The sequence below is a fragment of the Dama dama genome, chromosome 24, assembly GCF_033118175.1.
Source record: "Dama dama isolate Ldn47 chromosome 24, ASM3311817v1, whole genome shotgun sequence".
NCBI classification, from domain to species: Eukaryota; Metazoa; Chordata; class Mammalia; order Artiodactyla; family Cervidae; genus Dama; species Dama dama.
The window spans coordinates 24362584-24387039 of NC_083704.1; the positions used below are offsets into that span (position 1 = coordinate 24362584).

Genomic DNA, 24456 nt, shown 5'->3' on the forward strand with positions numbered 1-24456 from the left:
CATTAGCTTCTACAGAACTTGGGCCAACATGGTATTTGAGTTAATGACATGGATGAAAGAACTAAGGCATGTTAACTGAAGAGGAGAGAGAATGCTGGATACAGTAAGAAAGGATGTCTTCTTCAGGAAGGGCTTCCCAGGCGGTGCAATGGTAAAGAATCCACCTGCCAATGAAGGAGATGCAGGAGACTTGGGTGCCATCTCTGGGTCAGGAAGATCCCCTGGAGTAGGAAATGGCAACCCACTCCAGTATTCTTGCCTGGAGAATCCCATGGACAGAGGAACCTAGAAGACGATGTAGAGTCCATGGGATTGCAAAGAGTCGGACATGAATGAGCACACACACGCGTGCACACACACTTCAGGAAGCAAGCGTGATGCTGAGAGTGATCCCACACAAACGATCAATCAACCCAACAGTGAAGTTTAAAAAAAGAGTCCAGAAAGTAGGACAATATACTTGGTGACAAGAGGTATACAGAACTACAATCTGGGACTGACAGTTACCCCTGCTAGAAGAGACGGTCCAGCTTGTAGACAGGGTACAGAGGCAACTAAAAAGAACTCTACACTATCCGACAAGTGTCAGGCATGGACTTTTATGACACTTCTGCCTATTAAAAAAAAAAAATCAGAGCTTGTGACAGGACGTGTAATGGTCCCCCAGGCAGGTTCAAGTTCTAACCCCTAGAACCCGTCAATGTTACCATATCTGGCAATGAGATCTTGCAGGTGTGATTACATGAAGGATCAGGAAATGGGAAGGATTAACCTAGATAACCTGGGTGGGGCCCAGGGTAATCACAGGGGCCCTTATAAGTAAAACAGCAGGAGTCAAAAGAGAAAGATGTGAGGATGAGATGTGAGAACAAGAGGTTGGGAAGACACAAGAAAGGACTCCTGAGTCCAGGAGAGCAGGTAGACTCTAGAAGCTAGAAAAACCGAGGGAGCAGATACTCAGAGCCTCTAAAAGGAACCAGCTCTGTTTTCACCATAAGTGAAGCTCAGCGGGACCTGCATCAGACTTCCAAACTACAGAATTGTAAGGTGATAAACACATGCCGCTTAAGCTATTAATACCAAATATATGTCTTGAGTTTGAGCACACTCCAGGAGATGGTGAAGGACAGGGAAGCCTGGAGTGCTGCAGACCATGGGATCACAAAGAGTTGAACATGACTTAGAGATTGGATAACTACAATCAAATATATGGTAGGTTTTTAACGGTAGCAATAGGAAACTAGTACAGACCTGGAGGGCATAGAACAATAAACTTCCTAACTTTACAGGTGAGGAAGGCTACTTTAGGTTCAGAGAGGGCAAGTCACTTGCCCCAGGTCCACTCAGCTCATTAAACTAGCAGAGTACACAGCAACTGGCCTTAGAATTCACTAGAAAGGCTTTAAATCCCAGGTCTAACACTTCCTACATATGTGACTTGAATTAAATTATTCAGACACCCTCTACTTCTTATTGTAAGTAATAACACCTTTCTCAAGAGATTAGGGAGAATTAAATGTAATAATGTACACAAGGTATTTAGTCTTATGCCCTAAATGCTCAATAGATGGTCATTTTTAAAAATAACTTTCACTTTTATTATCGTTTTCTTTGCTAAAATCTCAAGACCAGATATGCATACATATGTGACTTTTATAATCTTTTGTGTGTGTGTGTGTGTGTGTGTGTGTGTGTTTATTTGGCTGCACTGGATCTTAGCTGACGCACGTAAGATCTTCTTTCTTTGTTGTGCTATGTGGAATCTTTTAGTTGCAGCCTGTGGGATCTAGTTCCCTGACCAGGGATTGAACCTGGGACCCCTGTATTGGGAGCGTGGAGTCTTAGCCACCGGACTACCAGGGAAGTCCTCACAGACTGATCACTTTTCCCAATGCATCAAAGTTGTCCCTTCTAACTGGTATTTAATTTAAATTTCTCCACTGGTGTAAACATTAAAAAAACATCTTCCAAACAGCAGGCTAGAATCCATTCTGGGAATGGGCATTCATCTATGAGTAACACTGATTTGATACCAAGAACTTGAATCAGTGGCTGAATCTGTGTGTGGCCAAGGGCCCCATTTCACTGTGTTTCTTCTCTGCTTCACCTAGACACTATCCCGAGTCCACAGAGACACCCCCTAAGCCCTCTCTGTGTAGGAATCAATAGAAGTCTTTCTTATTATTTTTCAGAAAGACATCACTATTCAGATACAGCTCTTTTCTTTCACATTGGATACTAGGATTCATGTGTGCTTTGCTATAATTCTGCAGCTTCTACTCATTAAATAATAGGTTGGGAGCTTTTCAGAGTCTGTGAGAGGACAGAGGAAGAATATCAGAGGCCTGGGGGCGCCAAAGGATCTCAGCCTACACGGTAAATATTCATGAGAAAGGTACAGACTGCCTCATCTCTCTCCCTCCTTACAATCCATTTGAGGAGAAATGATTCTTGTAGTGCCCTTTGCATGCTCATTAAAGATCATTCTTAAAAAAACATAAGGTGGAAGAGCTGAATATGTTGCCTAAGTGATGTGTAATGTATGGTGTGGCTCTGACCTTTTTGATGTATTCTACAATGCAACTGGCATTTTTTTATTTTTTACAGTCCCCCCTCACACTGCCCTCACACACACACAAAACTCCTTTTTAACATCACCCCTGAACTTCTTGAAAGAGAAAAAAGGGGATTTGTGTTCAATGAAATCTGTATCAAAAAAAAAAAAAAAGATCAAACAGCTGCAGAGGAAATTTATTTGATTAATAAATTTTCAAAGGACAAGTGATGCCCTGCAGAAGTGTCTATAAGGTATCAAGGCCAGAAGAGAAGTGTCCTAAGGTAAAGGAAGCAGGGCCACTTGATCAGAAGGGATGCTGAAAGGATGAAAGGTGACGGAATACATGCAAGTAGGAAATCTTCCCAGATGAGAGTATCCGAATGAAATTTCTTTTTTTTCCCTGGATGGAGAATGATTTGGGATGTAGGCTGCTCCAATGACAAAAGAGCCTTTTGGCATCAAAGCACTGACCTGATAGGCTTTCTCTTCTCTTTTCGCCAACCCATACACAGGTTTCAGAAACATAGCATTGATTTGTGTTCGTTACCTTTTACTGCTCAACAAACCACCCTGAGAGGGAGTGCTCAAAAAAGGACAACACGTATTTTGCAACTTGGGCAGGGCTTGGCACAAAAAGGGCCTCTATGGGGGCTTCCCTGGTGGGTTAGTGGTGGAGAGACCGTCAGCCAGCACAGGTGACACAGTTTTGACCCTTGATCCCAGAGGGTCACACTTGCTCTGGAGCAACTAAGCCTGGGCACCCCAACTATTGAGCCTGTGTTCTAGAGCACAGGAGATGCCACAAAAGGTGCCACCGTGATGAGAAACCCACGCACCGCAAGTGGAGGGCTGTCCCCGCTCACTGCAACTAGAGAACCACCTGCACGGCAATGGAGATCCGGCACAGCCAAAAACAAATAGATAAAATTATTTAAAAAAAGAAAGCAAAGAAAAAAGGGTCTCTCTGTTTCACTCGCATCAGCTGGGGCAGCTTGCAGGTCATATGGATAAGGGCTGATGCTGACTATCAGCTGTAACCTCAGCTGGAGCCAGGACGGGAACACCCACATGCAGCCTGTTTCTTAGCTTCTTGGTTTCCTCCTAACATGCTAGCTGTGTTTGTAATACAGAAGTCCCAAAAGAACCATGCAAAGGCCCTATAACATTTTATAGCTTAAAATTCACAGACTGCAACTTCTGTATTAGACACAAGCTCACCCAGATTTAAGGAGAGGGGACGCAGATTTCACCCTTGATGAAGGAAAGGTAATTACATATTTCAAGAAGACCACAAGAGATGCATCATCTTTACAAAATTTACCACAACCCAGTTTGTTTTCCGGAAAGTAATAACTAACTCTAGGTACAGACATACTTCAGATTAAATACTTTGCTACAGAGCAATTATCTACGATTGTGTACCCATGAGAACAAATTTGGTAAATTTACAAATACTGACATCTAGTTGGATGTGCAAACATTGAGATAACTAAAATTTAGGCTCAGGTCACTGCATTTATGCAGGATGCAGGAAAAGACGGCTAGAAGTCATAAAGACAAAATTAGCCATTTTTTCTGTTGGTACACAAGAGGAGGTTAAGTGCTTGGTGAAGATGTAGCAATACTTTAGAGCATTCTATTATCACTTCCTAAATTGATGCTTCTGTAAATTTGAAGGTTGAGGTTATTAAACTGTACTGTGCTTTTTGGAACAAAACTCCCAGGGGTATGAAAAATTCTGTACTGAAGTAACAGAAGAGCACAATTAAGCTTACTGCGATCAAGAAACATCAATATTTTTCTAAAATATGCAAAAGAGAGGTGACATTTTTTCACAAAAAAGAATCTTAACTTCTAGGTCTGTTGCTGTCATTTGCTAGCTGTGAAGTGTTGGACAAATATTTTCTCCTCTCTAGAATTTATTTGTCTAAAAATCAGGACACCAAATGAGTAAAAAAAAAAAAGTCATTTCTTTTCACCCCAATAATTGCTCACTTAAAGTGACATGAAAGCCACTTAACTAACTCTAACAGTCTTTTTTTTTTTTTCTGCTTTATAAAACTGCTGAGCCCTGCCATTAACAAATGTCACATGGCCCTGGAAGTCTCCCGCCTGTCCATGTGGCAGAAAGAATTTCCTCAGAAAAAGGAGATTATGTTGACACCAGAGCATGACTGCAATGACAACAGAGAAAGGGGACAAATTGGCCCTGCCTGTGCTCTCCCAGAGTCTGTGTTCCAAGATGGAATAGCAGGAATAAGCCCTTTCTCTCAAACACTTAATAAAGGTCAAGAAAGCAGGCCACAGAGTTGGGTACCCGAGGTAACAATAACAGCATCATCACGGCAAAACCACGTGGTTTTAAACACCAAGATTCTTAGTTTCTCTATGAATTAGTTTATCTGTTGAAAAAAAAAAAGAAGGAAAATAACCATACCTAAGCCATTTGGGATTATGACTATTACAGAGGCCAGTATATAAAAAAGTACTTAGGACAGTTTCTGGCACATACTTTTTATTTGGGACATAGACCGTGAGTCCAGTCAGTAACTCAGCAACTCTGGCTCATCAGCAGATAAGACCATCTTAACTAAATGAGTCTATAAGCACTCTACAGAAGAAGAATCAGATGAGAATCACCGAAAATATTCTCAAAATGACGTATTTTTTTTTTTTTGTTGTTGTTGTTGTTACTGGCTTCTGAATGGTGATGTTTATCTATGGACCAGAATACAAAATCCAGCAAATGACCCCAGGATATGTGATGAAATTTATATGTACCTGGTTCTGGGAAAATTATATACTTTAGGAGATTCTGTATGATGAGCAAGAAAACTACAAAAAGAAGATGATTTGTAGTTGAACTGTTTTTCTGGTTGTATTCATAGTCAATTTTGTCTCCATCTCAGCTTGGAAACTGTTGGTTCCCAAACTGGATATGATTTTTCTTCACCTTGATGCTAAGTAACTCCTGAATGATTGATCCAATATTGTGGGTTTAAATGCATTATTATTTAAAAGAAGCAAGAAGATTTTTTAAACCATAATCATCTAAACCAGAAAATTAACATTGCTATCATGCTATTTAAAACTAATCCACAGATGTTATTAAAATAACTGTCCCATTCATATCTTCTTTTGGTTTAAGATCAATGTTTCCACATAGCATTTAATAGTAACGTCTCCTAAATTCCTTCCAGTCAGGAACAATTCCTCCATCTGTCTTTCTCCTGACCTGGACACTTTTGAAGAGTGTGAGCCAGTTATGTTGTAAAATACCCTTCAATTTGGATGTCTGATGTTCTTTCATGATTAAATGGAGGTTATATATTTTTGGCAATAAGACCTCAGAAGTGATACTGTAACCTTTCTGGGTATCTTTTTAAAATTAATTTATTTTTGTTAAAGTATAGTTGATTTACAATGTTGTGTTAGTTTCGGGTACATGGCAAAGTGACTCAGTTTTATATACATAACTTTTTTCCCCATATAGACAATTAAAAAATACTTAGTTCCCTGTGCTATAGTAAGTCACTGTTCATTATCTATTTCATATATAGTAATATGTGTATGTTATTTCCAAATTCCTAATTTATCCCCTCCATCACCTTTCCCCTTCAGAAATCTTAAGTTTGTTTTCAAAGTCTGTGAGTCTCTGTTCTATATATAAGTTCATTTGTATCATTATTTTTAGATTCCACATATGAGTGATATCATATATTTGTCTTTCCCTGTCTCATTTGCTTCACTTTGTAGAATAATCCCTAGTCTATCCATGTTGCTGCAAATGGAATTGTTGCATTTTTATGGTTGAGTAATATTCCATTGTACATATCAATATATCTACCATGTCTTCTTTATCCATTCACCTGCTGATGGACATTTAGGTTGGTTCCATGTCTTGGCTACTCTAAACAGTGCTGCAATAAACGTTGGTGTGCATGTATCTTTTCAAATTATGGTTTACTCTGGATATATGGCCAGGGGTAGGATTGATGGATCACATATTATAGTAGCTCAATTTTTCATTTTTTAAGGAACTTTTATACTGTTCTGTATAGTAACTACACCAATTTATATTCCCACCAACAGTGTAGGAGGATTCTATTTTCTCCAAAAACTCTCTAGCATTTATTATTTGTAGACTTTTTGATAATGATCATTCTGACTAGTGTGAAGTGGTACTCACTGAAGTTTTGATTTACATATCTCTAATGATTTGTGCGTCTAGTCAAGGCTATGGTTTTTCCAGTGGTCATGTATGGATGTGAGAGTTGGATTGTGAAGAAAGCTGAGCACTGAAAAATTGATGCTTTTGAACTGTGGTGTTGGAGAAGACTCTTGAGAGTCCCTTGGACAGCAAGGAGATCCAACCAGTCCATCCTAAAGGAGATCAGTCCTGGGTGTTCATTGGAAGGGCTGATGCTGAAGCTGAAACTCCAATACTTTGGCCACCTCATGCGAAGAGCTGACTCATTGGAAAAGACCCTGATGCTGGGAGGGATTGGGGGCAGGAGGAGAAGGGGAAGAAAGAGGATGAGGTGGCTGGATGGCATCACCGACTCAATGGGCATGAGTTTGAGTAAACTTCGGGAGTTGGTGATGGACAGGGAGGCCTGGCGTGCTGCGATTCATGGGGTTGCAGAGAGTCGGACACGACTGAGTGACTGAACTGAACTAAACTAAATGATTAGCAGCATGTGACCCTGTTAAGTCTCATTATTGGTGACATTAACCTAGATGACTTGGTTAAGTACTGTGTTCCAGGCTTTTCTACTTCAAAGCTGCTCTTTTCCCCTTTGTAATTAATATGTTCCATGATGAATTACACTTTGAAGCTATGAAAATATCTTATTTCTCATCTTACTGTAGCCCCAGAATTTTAGCATCCATTGATGATTCTTACCTTAAGCAATTATTACTGAGGTCTTTGGTGAATTTTGTATCTCCGTCTTTGCATCCTCCCATCATGTTGTCCCTTCTCCTGCATTTATGTGTTCAATTATTTATTTCTATGAGCATGAACCCATTGATATTTATTATATTATATCAGTTCAATCCACTATTGGTCTAGAATTAGCTGGTGGGATCTTCTTCAAGCTGGTTCCTTTGCCCCTTCGACATGGTCCCATCAATTTTTCAGCACTTTCTTACTTTGTGGCACAGCATGGTTTCAAGCTCATCTTCTACTTGCCCTGCTCTGGCCCCTGAATTAAGAGTTCCACTAGAGATCCCTAGCTCTATTTCATTGGAGAAAGGCATTTATAAATAAGATGTGAATGAAGGTGCAGTTACTTCTATCAGGATGTCATCACTCCTAGGCACTCTCAGTGGACAGAACTAGACGTAGAGGTTTGTAGACATACAGACGTAACCTTATCCATTTCTGTATCTCTCCAACTGTGTGCATATACTGCATGCTGGTATAGTCAACACAGTATTACTTTAATTTTCCCCCATCCTTACTAGTCATTTCTCTCCCTGACAATGAGAGGCCTGATTCTCATTATCTGCAATATCTTTTATTAAATCGCTCAGTTCTCTTATGGACATAAATAAGCCTCAGAATTGTGGGAAAAAACATACTAACTTCTAGCTACTGTGCACTATCTGTGTACCACTCTTCCTATCTTCAGTCTGACAGTGTACAGTGAAATACTGTCTTCAAAAATTACTTGCATTCTTTTTTTTTCTCACCCCCTGCAGTATGGTTACACTGTTCATATGCACTATATTAGGTTTATTACAGTATAAAATTTTGCGTTATCCCATGTAGAGATTACTTTTTTAATCGTGATATAATTGACATTCAAGATGGTTAATTTTGTGTGTCAGCTTGACTGCAGAAGCCCTGACAGCGGGCAGAACTTGACTTCTGTGTATATATGAGGCTGTTCCTGGAAGAATGGTTAAAGTGAGCAAAGAATTGTTGAATTGCTGGACAGAATGAAGCAGGTGGCACTCCCCAATGTGGGCTGGCACCACCCAATCCCTAGAAAGTATGAAAAGAACCAAAGGCAGAAGAAGGGCAAATTCACTCTCTCTGCTTGAGCAGACACCCATCTTCTCCTGCCTTCAGACATTGGTGCTCCCAGTTCTCTGGCTTTCAGAAGCAGATCAGAACCTACACCACTGACCCTCTGACCCCAAGGCACTTGGACTAAAGCACCCCACTGGTTCTCTGGTTCTCTAGCTTATAGGTGGCAGATCGTGGGGGCATGTCAGTCTCCAAAACTGTGTTAGCCAATGCTCATAATAAATCTCCTAGTATATTTCCCACTCATCTCTACTCATTTATTTTAGGTAACCTATTAATTTGTACCAAAGTATTATACCTTGAGAAAGAAGTTTGTAATATGAGATCTTGGTGTTGCAGAAAATCATAATCATTATTTCAATTAATTTGAGTACCCAGAGCAACTGACCCTTCCTTTTCCTCTTATCCACTCCCATTCCTACTTAAGTTCACCAAGGAAAAAATTGGCCAAAAAAACTTCTATTTTAAGAAAAAGAGGGTAAACCATGAAAGTGAAAGTGAAGTCACACAATCATGTCTGACGCTCTGCAACCCCATGGACTGCAGCCTTACAGGCTCCTCTGTCTGTGGGGATTCTCCAGACAAGAATACTGGAGTGGGTTACCATTTCTTTCTCCAGGGGATTTTCCCTATTCAGGGATAGAACCTGGGTCTCCCATATCACAGGCTGACTCTCTACCCTCTGAGTCACCAGGACAGACCCAGGTAAACTATAACCCTCCCCAATTTATTTATTCATTTGCTCACTCACTGCTAAATAATACATTTAGCACTTATACAATCATTTGAAATGATATAATCCACATACTCAAGAGTAAGCCGTAATCTGACTACTTAACTGATGAAACACAGAATATCAGCACTTGAAAAGAGATGTCTAAATATGTTTAATAGGGCTTCTCTGGTGGCTCAGACGGTAGAGCGTCTGTCTGCAAGGCAGGAGACCTGGGTTCGATCCCTGGGTTGGGAAGTTCCCCTGGAGAAGGAACTGGCAGCCCACTCCAGTATTCTTGCCTGGAAAATCCCATGAATGGCGGAGCCTAATGAGCTCAAGCAAAATATATCACATGACCAAGATATTGGCATTTTGAAATATTTATTTAAAAATATACCAGATGATTATGTCAAATTTCTGTATTGCCAAAAAACTTAGATTCCACTAAGTTATGTATCACCCAGAGTTGCATTATTGGATGTTCTGGTTATCTGGTTTACCACATGTCAGCATATTAGAATACTGGTAAATATATAAGAACATTAAAATCATACTTGCCATAATGTGACTTCTTAGATTCATAAAGTACTTTGGTACCAATGCTTCACTGTCATTATGAGCAATTGTCAGTTTTACATATGATACTTCAGACATACTAGAGTTGTATGGCATTCTCTAGATGTTGCTTTCTAAAACATAAGCTCCCCATGTCAACCTGAGGGGGATAAAAAAACACGGAAACTCACCATTGAAATTCACATTGCGGATATACTTCAACAACTTCTTGCCCCCAGCTTGCTCCATCTCTGGACAGACACCCCGGTAGTCAGCACAGAGATCCTTGTTCATGTGGTGAAGGGCATGAGCCATTGCATACACTGCGTCAATCACAAACTGAACTTTACCCTCCTGCTCATAGTTGGAGTCTTTCCCAATTCTCTCCTGTCCTGCACATGGAAACAAGAAACACACACAAACATTGGTGTTGAGGAGAATGTCTCAATTTGCATTTACTTTCTTTTTTTTTTTTTTTTTTTATTAGTTGGAGGCTAATTACTTCACAACATTTTGCATTTACTTTCAACTCTGCTTAAGAAAGCAATGCTTTGAGGAATACAGTCCTGCAGGCCACATATCCACATTTGGCTACCACGTTTGGTTGCTTTGATGGTTTTGGGTATTTGCCTTTGGAGTTCATTACTGGATATTTGTTCATTACTGGAGTTCATTATTGGAGTTCATTTCTGAAATATCTGACAGATCTCAGAAGCAGCACTTCTAATGATCACAATCACAACCTTTGTAATATGCCAACATACTTTCCAAAACACAGTGGTCCCAGAGAATCAAGGGATTAATGGGATTAGAAGCTGGGCCACCACATTCAAATCTTCAAAGCTGACTTATTCTAGAAGGGTGATGGACCAAAAAAAAAGTAAAAGAAAACTAAATACTACCCCTGAAATCACTACCTTCTTCTATACACCTGCCATTCTTCCTATGTTGTCTCAGATGTTGGTATTAGTGGCAACTCACATGCTCAGACTGGAAACCCTGATGTCTCTATTTTTTTTTTTTTAATTCTTTCTTGTCTCTCAGTCCACCCTCCTACAGACAAATATCCAACGAATAGCCGAAACCTCTTAAAAAGTGAACAGTTTTGGGCACACTACAAATGTCCCATTTATGCTTCCTCATCTCCAATCAGGACACAATGCCAGGAGTCCCTCTGCATTCACTCACTCTTCCATGTTCATATTTCCAAACCACAGAGCTAATCACTTCACCCTCATGCTCAGAATTCTGCAATGGTTCTCCACTGCCTGCAAAATGAAATCCAAATACTTTCCCTTGACAATGGAGGATATTCATCACTTGGTTCCTCTCTGCCTAGTAACAGTAAGAACCAGCAGTGATTAAGTGCCCTCCACTGTGCTGAAAGCTTTAGATACATGATTTTTTATTTTATCCTCACTGTGTGACTTAAGTATTATTAGTCCTCATTATACAGATGGGAAAGCTGAGCCTCACAAAAATTAAATCACCTTCCCAAGGTCATGTATGGGAGCAGCCATAAAAACAACTCATACTTACCAGAACCCAGAAGCAACATTTCTTTGACTTCATTGGCCTTACCTCACCCTTTTCCTATAATTCTCTCTCTCTCTCTCTCTCTCTCTCTCTCTCTCACACACACACACACACACACACACACACACACACACATCATATATTTTGGGAAGATTCCCTGAAGGAGGGTGTGGCAACCAACCCCAGTATTCTTGCCTGGAGAATCCCAATGGACAGAGGAGCCTGGCGGGCTACAGTCCATAGGGTTGCAGAGTCGGACACTACTGAAGCAACTTAGCATGCAGGCACGCACACACACGACACACAAGTATGGCTATTTTCCCTGTAAACATCAACTCTAATGTTATCTTTGCCCAAGCTCTTTGCTTTGCCAGAAATGTCCCTCCTTGCTTTTGCTCATCATAACTTAATTCTCACTCCATGGCATAGTACAATTGTTGCTTATACTTAGCTTCTTGATCACAAAGATCTTCATAAAATGTTTCGAATCTTTATAATAAAATTAATAGTATCACTGCATTTTAATGCGCTACCAGACTTTCCTTTCCTCTTCACACCCATTACATCCCCAGCACTGAACACAGCATTTGTATCTGACAGATTCTAAACAACACGTGTATTAAATTAGTTATTTGTTAAGTACATGATAATACCAGGAACTCTTTTTAGACCTCCTGTCCCTCTGTGACAAATAGTTAACCACAGACTGAGTTTCACCTTCACAGCAGTACTGCCCAGACTATTTTCAATGACACATTTGTGTAGGAATGAAACAATAGGCATTCTACAATCCCAGTCCATTCCCCTACAAAACAAAGTGCTCCCCACAGCCATTGTGTTCAACATTATTCAATTTCTTTACTGAAAGACTGTTTTAGAGTATTTAACATAAAGCATAATTTCCAAGGAGGAAGCTCAGAATTTCCCCAAATAATGCGAATTCCTATTTTTCCTTTCAGAGCACACATTAGGATCTCAAATGGCAGACACTTCTGTGTCTCACATGTATACCAGTCAAATACCACCCAACCTCATGCTCCCTGCTCTTCACGGGGTCCAGACCTTTGCCGTGTGTTTAGAGCAGGAATCTTTTTTGGAGAAGATAAGGTCTGTCATGAATCCACACTGCTACCTCCAATTCAAATTTTAGACCACAGGGTTTTTACTTATCTCGACACTCTTACACTTCTTTTTTTTTTTTTTTAATGAGGAAAATCCTGGTTCTTAATGACACCATTACAACTATTTATCTCCTCAATTCTGTAATAAACAGGTAACATTCTTAGAATAATAATCATGCTAACCAACAGTCTAAAAATGTAGTGCAATGAACAGCCTTGGAAAAAATGTGTGTTTCTCAGTTATCTGAATATTTTGGTGATTTAGTCTGAGAAAGGCGATTGCTGTGTTCAAGAGTTTTTTGCTAAATATTGGCAAATCCCCCTCTAATGGGGTTGCACTAATTTGCTCTCCCACTAGCGAAGAGAGTTCATTTTCCAACAACTTGACAACTGAGCATGTCCTCAAACTTGGATTTCCGTCATATAAGTGAGAAATGCTGTAACAGTATATTTTTATTTGCATTTTTCTTACTACAGGGGAAGTTGAATATATTTGCATATAGTTCAAAGCTATTGTATTTATTTTATGCCATCTGTTTTAATTAAAAGTTAGTAATCTTCTTCTCTGTTTTAAAAACAGTTTTATTAATAAAGTATATTCATTCCTTCAGATTAATTTGCAAATATTTTTCCTAGTTTGTCATTTTTCTTTTACTCACTTTAGGTATTTTCTGCATGAAATTATATTTGATAAAAACACTTTAAAAAAAATCAATTTATTTTCTTGTTACTGCCTCTGGATTTTCAATCACAGCTGGAAAAAAATGTCCCATTCCCAAAGTATAGAATGTTTTTTATCCATGCTTTCTTCTAGCACTTATATAATTTTATTTTTTAAACTTAGGTGTCTCATCCACGTGGAATATATTCTGCTGTGCAATGTGAAGAATTAAAATTTTATCTTTTTTCATATAACTATCTAGTTATTGTAACATACATCAGTTCATCTTTTGTCACTGATATGAAGTGCATCCTTTATTATATACTGTTTCCATGTATCATTAGATGTATTTCTGGATTTTTAAAATTTATTTCATTGTTGTTTATTCATGAGCCAACACTACAGTTTCAGTTCTAAAGTCTTTATAACATATTTTATATGTTATGACATATAAAGTCTTTATAACATAATTTAACTTTCACTATAACTATTATTTCTCCCCCTCCCGAAATGTTCTGGTAGTTTTTGTTTATGTACTCAAATGAGTTTTACTAACTACTTACCTATCTTGAGAAGAGAAAAAAAAATGGTATTACATTTACTGGGTTTACATTGTATCTATATATGTTCTAGCACTTCACTTAGCTAGAACAAAAGTCTCTACAAAGGTAAGAATGCCCATTTGTGTCTTCCCATTTGCTCCTCTATTTTTGTTTCCTTTAATAGTGTTTTAAAATTTTTCTCACAAGAGTTTTGAGTGTTTTGTGGAAAGTTAGCATTTGGTATTTTACTTAGTTTTGCAATTATAAATATGGTTTTCTTTGCTAAGTACTTCCACTGGTTTATGGTTGCATACAAAAAAAATTATTCTTTGTTTTGTTGTGGCTGTTTATTATTTTCCAACTTTCTATCATGAAAAAATTTAAATGTAGAGCAAGGATGAAAGAATTTTACAGTCAACTCACTAGGTTCTCACATTAACATTTTACTATACTTACGGTTATAAGGCGATTCATTTTCTAATATTACTTTTATAACCTGCTACTTTACATATTTCTCTTATTTTTTATAGTACTTAAAAAAGGCAATCTTGAAGGTGTTATGACCATTATAAAATATACATTATGAAACAGGTTCAGACTAGTAATTCAAGACAGCAGTTTTTCAACTACTTTTATAAAGACATTCATATCAGATGGAACGCCTTGAAAAATAAATGCAATATTTTAAATGATGAAATACTTTATTATGTGTGAAACATTATAGGCTTTATCCCCCTTTTGAACAGTCAGTCACCAGAAAGATATATTAGCTTATTAAAGGCTGTGAGAAAAAGGTGTACATTTGTCTTTGGGGCCACTAGGACTTGAAAAGTGTAGCCTCATAATGAAACTGTGTACAAGCCCCTGGGTCCTTATCTTCTTAAGTAGAAGGCTAACTGAAGAGTTAATGTTTGGGAAATGTGAAGATGTAGAAACAAAGAATTGCTGTTGTCTGGAGAACTGGTAAGAATTTAGACTATAAATTTGCCACATAACAGAATCACTGAACTCCCAGTTACCCCAAAGATATAGACACAGGCCTGACACATAGTCCTAACCTGTTTTTACAGGAAGCAGACAACCTCCAAGTGAAAACTGCTGGCCACAAGTACATAGACCCAGACGGTTGAAACCAGAAGGACGAGGATGCTTGAAACTTCACCTTGATGCCAACCAGTCTGAGAATGATCCTCCAGCTGATCACGCCCTGCTTCTTGAACACTATAAAACTCCTCACAATCCTCTCACATGGTGAGGGCATTAACCGCTGTGGCCCTCTCTGCCTGCAAAGCAATTAAAGCTACTTTTTTCTTTTTCACCCAAATCTCTGTCTCTGCATTTCTGTTCAGTACCAGTGATCAGAGGCTGAGTTTCGGCAACAATATCAAGAAGATCAGAACCAGCAAGTTCATTAACAACAAAATGCTAACTTTATTTCCCCTACCGTGGTAAATGCAACTGTGCGCCAAGTTCAGAGTCTCTGGTTATTCATCTACCACCCTACCTCTCCTCCCCTAACTGAAGTCTGGTCTCTTCTGGTACCGGCGGCCACTGCAGGAGGACGGGCTTCTGGACCTTTCCTGAGCAATGCTCATTTATCTCAGGCAACTCAATTTCCTCCTCAGCAAGCACTAATTTAGGAACAGGCCAGGGTTACAATTCTACATGATGAGGTGTAAGAAAAGAGTTTATTGGTTCCACATACAAAATAATAAAAATGAACTTATTTACAAAACCAAAAATCAACCCATAGACACAGATAACAAATTTATGGTTACCAAAGGGGAAAGTCAGGTGGGGGAAAATGAGGAGTTTGGGATTAAGTGACGTGCATTACCATATATAAAATAGGTAAAAAAACAAGGACCTACTGTAGAGTACAATTATATCTATATAACTGAATTGCCTGCTCTACACATGAAAATAACACAAAATTGTAAATCAACTATATGTTGATAAAAATGTTAAGTGTATAGCGGAATTCCTGAGAAAGTTCATTTGCCCTCAAAGAGAGATGGAACTCAATTGTATCAAACATTTCACACACCCCCAACACATACACATATACAGGCACGCACATATATGCACACACACATTCTGCAATTACTCTAGTCATTTTGCAGTCCTGAGCCAATTACCCAGCATACAAATAACAGCAGAATAAAAATGGGGTAATGATGTGCAAATACTACTGAGCTGTGAGTTAGCCAAGCCAAGAAATACCCTACATTTTTTTCTAAGTGACACATTCAATAGCTTATCCATTTAACTAAAGCTTGATAGTCAATGTTTCCCAGGCTTATTTGAACACTGCACTTCTTATTCATGTACCATTTTACAACATCTCAAGGGACAAGCATAAGTATGCTTTCTCCCCAACAAAAGGGCAAAGAAGGGTAGTTTCAAGAAATATTTTTAACAATGTAGATTAAAATAGAAAAAAAAAAAGAAGGCATTTTCAATCAGTTCACAGTTAACACCTCCTTCTTTCAGGCTTTCTGATGAACTGAGATGTCGTTATATTCTTTTCTTGAATGAAGTTCATCCTTTTCCTCACATTTCCCAGGAAAGGGTTTGAGGTTTAGATAAAATGAGGAGAACTCTAAAGCATTAATTATTTTTTTTTATTTCCCCAGCATGCAAAGAAGCTTTCCTTTTAAAATCCCCTGATTTTCTGATGTATTTTTATTTTTACCCAAACAGTCCAGTATTTATCTTTAAATGCACACTCCTGTAAGCTTTTGTTGAATAAACTGTCAGTTGCTCTACACAAACCCTCTCACAACCAGAATTTCTAGTGTTTGTTCTGCTAGCAAGGTCTTCTCTCTTTAAAAGACCTGCTTATTTTGCCGATTTTAAGATACTATTTTCTCAGAATATGTGACTTAGGTAATCTGCAAGAGCAAACTATTAGGGAGAAAAAAAAGAATAGAAAATGTAAGAAGTTATGGATCTGAAATTATTAATAGAAACAATCCTATTGCAGAATTAAACTAAAAGAAAGAGGGGTTTGGGCTTAAGCAGGAAACAAACCAAAGATACTTGCTAGTGTGAACTGAGAAACCTACCAAAAAGCAGATATGAACAACTGGCCGAGTGTTTATCCTATGTTTCTAGGGGATGCATAAATTATAATTTTTATTTTGATTTCACATATTAATTGCAGTTATTTACATCAGGAAGACCTCTTAGAAGTAGACATGCTCGTTCAGACTGTGCTTCTAAACCCTGCACTACGCAAATACATTTTATTGACTGTAAAGCCACAAACTTAAAAATTTCTTGAGGCTAAAGTCCTGAGTGGTACTGTACATAATTAACTAAAATACTAATGCTTGGGTAGTTTGCAAATGATAAATGCTTTAACAAAAAGAGGAAAAGGATATGTCACAGAGAGAGTCGGGTCATATTCAAGTGGTGACAGAACTGCTAGATGCCGGGTAAAGAGGATGTAGGGAAAGCAGGGTGGATATCCTGGAGCACTAGAAAATGTTGCAGGTTCTCAAAATACTACAGTGACCAGGCAAGCCTTATGAAAATGCTACTGCATTCCCTCCCATAATTTAAAAATATGTAAATAACTACCTCAGAGAGATTTTCTTTTTTTCTCTCTCATGGGTAGAGCTTTCTCTTTATAAGATGAATGTCAATGGTAAAATAAAACTATTTTATGCAAATTTGTTTCGTGGTGGTTTTTTTTTTTTTTTTTTTTAACAGTGACCGCCCCCCCCGCCCCCCGCCGCCCCTGCTCCCTTTTCATAGAATCTGGTAACAAACCATGCCAAGAAACACCAGTAGAAGAAAAGTCAGAAGTTCTGGATTGAGACCAAAGGCCTTCAGTGCCACTGTGCCTCTGTTTGGAGCTGAGGCTAAGTAAGAACTGAATGAGTCAAGCAACTTGTGCAAAAGAACAATGGTGGTTTTTGTCATAGTGCAATAGGCAGTCTGCACTTACTATGCTCTTCCTGGGCAACAGTTCTGTGCTAAGCACTTTTCACAGTTTGATGCTAAAATGTCCCAACGCTTCCGTGGGTACCATTTCCTATCCCTCTGTTACTTCATTTAGAGATGGTTCACCAAATGGTCCTGTCCATAGCTGCATGTGGAAAAGCAATGAACCTGGAGCTTTCCCTTTGTTTCTATTTCCAACTTGAGTTTGGAGCCACAAATAATCTCAAAGTTCACGCTGGCCCTGAGTTTTACATCCTCATACTCCAATGACTGTTTCACTTGAGTTTCCTGAAAGGAGAAAATGGACAGTTTGTCAACCACCATCATAGTTTCCCCTGACCTTTTCTTGAGTGGAAAAGTTAATGCCCAGAGAAATTGCCAAAAAGCTGGCAGAGGAAAAGCAACAAAAGAACACAATAAAATAATTGATCCTCCACCTTCGATGACTAAATTGTGACTCAAACCACGAACATTATCATGCTCTGCAGTGAACTCAGAGTACCCTGCTATAGATTCAAAAACAACTCTAGCAAAAGAATAAAAGAATGACCACAAACCCTCATTTCTTACCATTTTCCATGGAGAATGCTTCCCAGAAGACCACTTAATTAGCACAGCTGGGTTTTTCTCTACACTTTCATTTTTTATTTCAAGATGGGTACAGGCAATGATGCATGCAGTGAGTCAACATATTGGGGCACGGGTAGGTTTTATACAATGCATCAGTTCAGTTCAGTTCAGTTGCTCAGTCGTGTCCGACTCATTGTGACCCCATGAATCGCAGCACGCCAGGCCTCCCTGTCCATCACCAACTCCTGGAGTTTACTCAAACTCATGCCCATTGAGTTGTTGATGCCATCCAGCCATCTCATCCTCTGTCATCCCCTTCTCCTCCTGCCCCCAATCCCTCCCAGCATCAGGGTCTTTTCAAATGAGTCAGTTCTTCGCATGAGGTGGCCAAAGTACTGGAGTTTCAGCTTCAGCATCAGTCCTTCCAATGGACACCCAGGACTGATCTCCTCTAGAATGTACTGGTTGGATCTCCTTGCTGTCCAAGGGACTCTCAAGAGTCTTCTCCAACACCACAGTTCAAAAGCATCAATTTTTCGGTGCTCAGCTTTCTTCACAGTCCAACTCACATCCATACAAGACTACTGGAAAAACCATAGCCTTGACTAGACGGATCTTTGTTGGCAAAGTAATGTCTCTGCTTTTTAATATGCTATCTAGGTTGATCATAAACTTTCCTTCCAAGGAGAAAGCGTCCTTTAATTTCATGGCTGCAGTCACCATCTGCAGTGATTTTGGAGCCCCCCCAAAAATAAAGTCTGACACTGTTCCCACTGTCTCCCCACAAGGTACCAACTTGGAAGGGACTGTAGTTCAGACCCAAGTTTCACACACCCTCAATGTGTTGAAGGTGTTCTGAGAGACTCAACCAAGGACTTTATTTCCAAGACAAGTCCGTTGTAGGTACCACCAGCAAAATGAGCACAGGGAAGACCAGTGCTTATGAAACTCACACAAGAAACCTTGATATACCAAACAAGAAGATGGGGCTTCTTAAAGGGCATAGATTCAGTTTCCACTTCTCACCTAGATTTCCTCTCTTCTGATTTCTTAGGCTAAATTTCTGTTTATACAGGTTAGGCTGCTTCTTGTACACAAATAGTAAATTTATCAGTGAAACAATCTTTCTGGCAATGACTACAAGAGTCAAGAAAAAGACACTTAAATAGGTGCCTTGTTTCCTAACTGACCCCTCTGCAGGAACCCCTTCATTAATAACATTCTACTTCTCTGAAATTCTGTTTATGCCATTCCAAGATTTACATTTAGGCTGAACTTTCAGAATGCTAGTCAATTTATTAAAAATTTATTTAAACATCAGGTGAAATACTGGGTCTCTACCATCATCACCAATAGCTACTAAAACTCTGAGGTGGCAGGCTGATGAGAACTTTAGAGACAATAGGTCAGGGGGATGATACTGGAACCATTGCTAATCTTTCTCTTTCCTCTCCTTCTCCTCTTCCTTCTCTTCCACCATCCTCTTTCTTTGTTTGTTTTAGAAATTATAAGTTATTTGCCTTAATTTAGACAATGACATTGTATTTGTGAGTTGCATGAGAGTATACAAAAAAAAATAAATTTTCAGAGTAAAAATTGAACATCAATTTAGCTTCTTTGCCCCCAGTATTTGTTCCTCCCTAAATAGAAACATTTTCATTTCTGATCTTAACATCTCACAAAATTAAAGGCAGATATCTGTCTTTGGATATGAGGCAATAGTAAATGTACAGTACCAACTGGTAAATGTTCTGTCAAATCAATAAACAGATTCCCACACAAAGAAAGAGAAAAAAAAGTGGGGTGGGGGAGTAGGGAGGAAGGAAAGAAAGGAAGGAGGAGAAAAAGTATGAAAGAAAGAAAGAAGAAATAAAAAGAAAAGGAGAGGAGAGGAAAATAAAGAGAAAGAAAGAACAGCATGAACCCTGACCAAGCTTTTGGATGTATTAACTAATTTACAGGAAGTACAGAAAATAAACATGTAAGTCAACATTGCAGAGAAGAAAGCAAAACTGAAATGTAAGAAATTCTACAAAAATAGTAAACAATCTCTTTTCTTCAACAGTAAATTGCAAAAGTTAAAAAAAAGAGTGGAGAAAAACATTTTAAAAAGTTTAAGAAGACTTCAAGATAAAAGAGAGAGCCAATGGAAGGATTGTGGGGAACTACTGTGTGTATTTGTGTGTTATATTAAGAGTATCTCTTAGAAAACATACTGAAGTATTAAAAACAATATAAATGTCTGGCTTTACTTTGAAATGGCCAGAGGCAAGAGAAAAACATGTGAACATAAACTGGCTGTATATTGACTGTTGTTGAGGTTCTGTGATGAATACATGGAGATTCACTGCAGCATTCCCTCTGCTTTTTGTGTTTATTTGAAAGATCACATGATATTTACAAAAATAACAAGAGGAGGAGAGAAAAACAGAGAGAGTAGGAAGAGGAGAAACAAAAGCGAAGGAGGAGGAAAGGGGGAGATGGGGGTAAGAAAGAAGAAGACAAGGAGGGAAAAGAAGAGGGTGGTTAAGGAGATGGGAAGAAGAGGAAGAAGAGGAAAAGGAAGACAATTGGGTTGAAGAAAAGAGGAAATAGGGAGAAAACAGAGGAGGTGAAGTCAGCTGCCTGGAATTACGTGCCAGACACCCACTAGAGCCAAGGGACACAGACGTGAACACAAAACCTTCTCACACTCTCCCTGCTCACAGCTCCACTCTGATACTTCTTCTGAAATGCAGAGCTTCCAGCTCGCACCTCAGGGCTTAGAGGGTGACTCTGCTCCCCAGGTATGTAGGGAGGAGCACACACAACCTGCCTGCCAGCGCAGGAGACCTAAGAGGCGCAGATGCAATCCCTGAGTCGGGAAGATCCCCTTGAGGAGGGCATGGCAACCCTCTCCAGTATTCTTGCCTGGAGAATCCCATGGACAGAGGAGCTGGGCGGGCTACAGGCCATGGAGTCACAAGGAGTTGGACGTGACTGAAGTGACTTAGCACACACACATGCATACACAGTACAGATACAAGCAGGGTCATCTGACTCCTAGGGTCCAAAGTCATTTCCTGAAGCAAGGTAAGCATGTTGTGGGGATGGAATGATTTCATCTCACTAGCATAATGCCTCTTTGCCTTGTGAGATGCAGAGAAACGGCATAAGGGAATTGATCCCATTAGGGGGTTTGAAAGGACTTGCAGGGATCATCAGTCCAATGAAAGTATAAATAAAAAGAAAGAGCCATGGCTTTTGAGCCATTTGAGTTCCATATCCAGTGCTGGTGACCATAGATAAAAAGGAAAAATGTATATATGTATGTGGAACTCCCCAGAAGCAAGTCTGGTTTTTAAGCATTGTTATATACCCAGAACTCCAAAAAAGGGGCTGGGGGTATAGTGGGCATCCAGAAAGGAGGAAAGGGTGAGCGAATATAGTGGAAAGGAAAGTGAAATAATAAGCAAGTAACTTTTGTAAAAAGGTAGAAAACAAAGATTATAATCATTTACCATGGATAGTCAATGACTGAGAAGGAATACCTAATTTAGGTGAGCAGATGACTGCAGACAAAGATGGTGGGAAAACAGCCGGTCACTAAACCCTGATATTTGGGATCTTTTACTTAAACAGGGTTCTTAGTTAAAGACTCTACTTATCGCTGTTCTCACTGGTTTCAATGAAGTTATTCAAGTAGCCATGATAAAAAAAAATACTGAGTTAGCTCTTTTTTCAAGGCAAGATTGATTTTACACTAAGCTTTATACATATGTACACATACCTTATAATATATTCTATTGACCATTTAATCATTATCATTCAGAAATGAAATAGATAGGTTTCTTCCTACTGAACCCTAACAACATTCATAACAGAAATAAAGTCGATACAATTCTCAACTTGGCAGTTCTCAGCTTCTCAGACAAAGGCTCTGAGCTTCTAAGAATATCACATGTCACCTGTAATAAAAGCCAAATATAGAACAGCTAAAGTGGTAAGGAAAAAAAAATCTTAACCAAGTAATAACCAGAAACCTGAAACTGACAGTTCAACAGCCAGAACACATGGGGTGATTTGGCTGAGGAGCAACTAGCTACATATCCATGCTACGGTGGAAGGGACTTAAGTCGTGCTGGGTGACACCCCTCTGTAGGCCAATGAAGGGGAGGTTCTTGATGTAAAGTCTAGAAATCCAGGCTTAGTTTAAAACGCATGTAGTCAGTATGATTTAATGAGAAAAAAGTCCTTCAAAAGCTCAATGTGACGGTACTTCCATCTCTCCTGTCTTCAGACCAACCATGGCAAGAGTGAAGAACATGGAGGCTGGTATCAGACATATCTGGGTTGAAATTCTGCCTCTGCAGGCGTTGTATCCATGACTAACGCATAGTTATATAACTCTTTATCAGACTACTTTACAAAGTTCAAGTTGTCTGGTATTCATAGAGAGTACTGCAATGGAAAACAATAGCTAACATTCATTATTTTCTATTCTCCAAAAACTATTCTAAGCACTCTACATGCATTATCTCTTTTAATTCTGACTCTCAGTTCAAACTGTGATATTTCTAATGGTGATACATTCTGAATATAGTGAAACACTGGGTCATAAATGAACTGTTTAATCAATTTGGACAAATGTGAAGCCCTACACAGAATGTTTTCATCACTGAAGAAAGTTACCCTGTGTCCCTTCACAATTAACCCTTCTCCCTCCACCATGAAGAAACCATTGACCTGTAACTTAATTTTGCCTATACTAGAATTTCATATAAAGACCATACAATATGCATTTTCTCTCTGCTTTCTCTCACTTAGAATAATACTTTTGATATTTATTCAGTATCACAAGCTCATTCTTTTTACTGCTAAGTACCATTATACTGAATGGATATATTAGAGTTTAACTATCCATTTTCCTGTGGATGGACATCTGGGCTATCTCTAGCTTGGGGCTTGTTAAGCCCCATGGAGGGTCTGAGAGTTTATTCTATGTGTAAGAGTTTAGCCTGCCACACTTGTGTGGACACTGGCTGAAGACGTGAGGCCCTGGTTCAGAGCTAGGTACAGTAAGAACATAAAGTGTGCTCAGAGTTCCCTCCTTACCACTCCCCCCACCTCAAGTCCAAGGTGTGACCAAGCACAGTCCAGGTACATGCTCTGCGTACAATGAGCTTATAGTAACACTTTCAAACTCTGAGCTTAGAGAGTCTGAATCTTTTATAAAGGACTTCAAGCAAACCTACCAGACCTTTTTTCCAGAGGGAGATATTATCTTCATATACTGACTAGGAAACAAACCATCCCTATGCTTCTTGATGGTACGCTATCTGTATCTTCCAAGGCCATTTGCTATATAAAAATATCTTGGAAAGATAATCAGTTCCTCTGCCCTCAGTATAGCAAAGGACACCAATAGAGGATTGTCCCCTAAAAGGTCAACTAAGAATAAAGCTTCTGTGAAAATTTCAGCACAAGAGTTTTGTGGCTATATGTTGTGACTGTTCTTGAGTAAATATTTAAAGATATTTAGGAATAAGTGTTGCTATATTAGAAGCTCATGAATGTTTAACATTTAAAGGCATCATCAGGTTCTAAAGAACTTATATCACTATATTTTAATAGCAATGCAGGCTGCTCAATATCTTCTCTGACATTTGATGCTATCAGTCTTTTTCATGTTATCTATGTGAATTAGAACCTCATTGTGGTTTAAAGCATTTCTAACGAGTAATGATGAACTTCAATTTCTTTATATGCCACTGACCATCTGTATTAGACATAATAGTTTCATGTTCTAAGTGTCTTAGAAGTTCAGCATCCCAGGCCATTCAGATTCTCTATCAAGAGTAGTACAACAGTCCAAGAGATCACAGGGTTAATGCCTGAAATATGGTTAAATGGTATTATTTAAGGAGGAGGTGTAGCCAAAATGCTTAAGTAAGAAGACCCTGAACTCACTTCTTCCCATAAGCACACTAAAATGATAGCTATTTACAGAACAATTTTCAATAAGAACAATCTGAAGATTAGCAGAAAATATTTTCTACAACTAAAGATATAAAGAAGGAATCACAATGAGACAGGTAGTAGGGGTGGAGACCATAAGTGGGGTCAAGACACACATCCATCCGGAGGCAGCCTACAAGTGGGAGGATAATCATAACTGCCTGGCATGCTGCAGTCCATGGGCTTGCAGAGTCAGACACGGCTGAGCGGCTGA

General features: G+C 39.0%; 1 protein-coding gene across 1 annotated transcript in view; it reads right to left on the reverse strand.

The window, feature by feature from the left end:
- GRM7 (glutamate metabotropic receptor 7) overlaps window positions 1-24456 on the reverse strand; it is an 837184-nt gene that overhangs the window by 246218 nt on the left and 566510 nt on the right. Inside the window, exon 6 of the mRNA XM_061129157.1 lies at window positions 10056-10256. Coding sequence (XP_060985140.1) covers window positions 10056-10256 — 201 coding nt within the window. The remainder of the gene's footprint in view (window positions 1-10055; window positions 10257-24456) is intronic.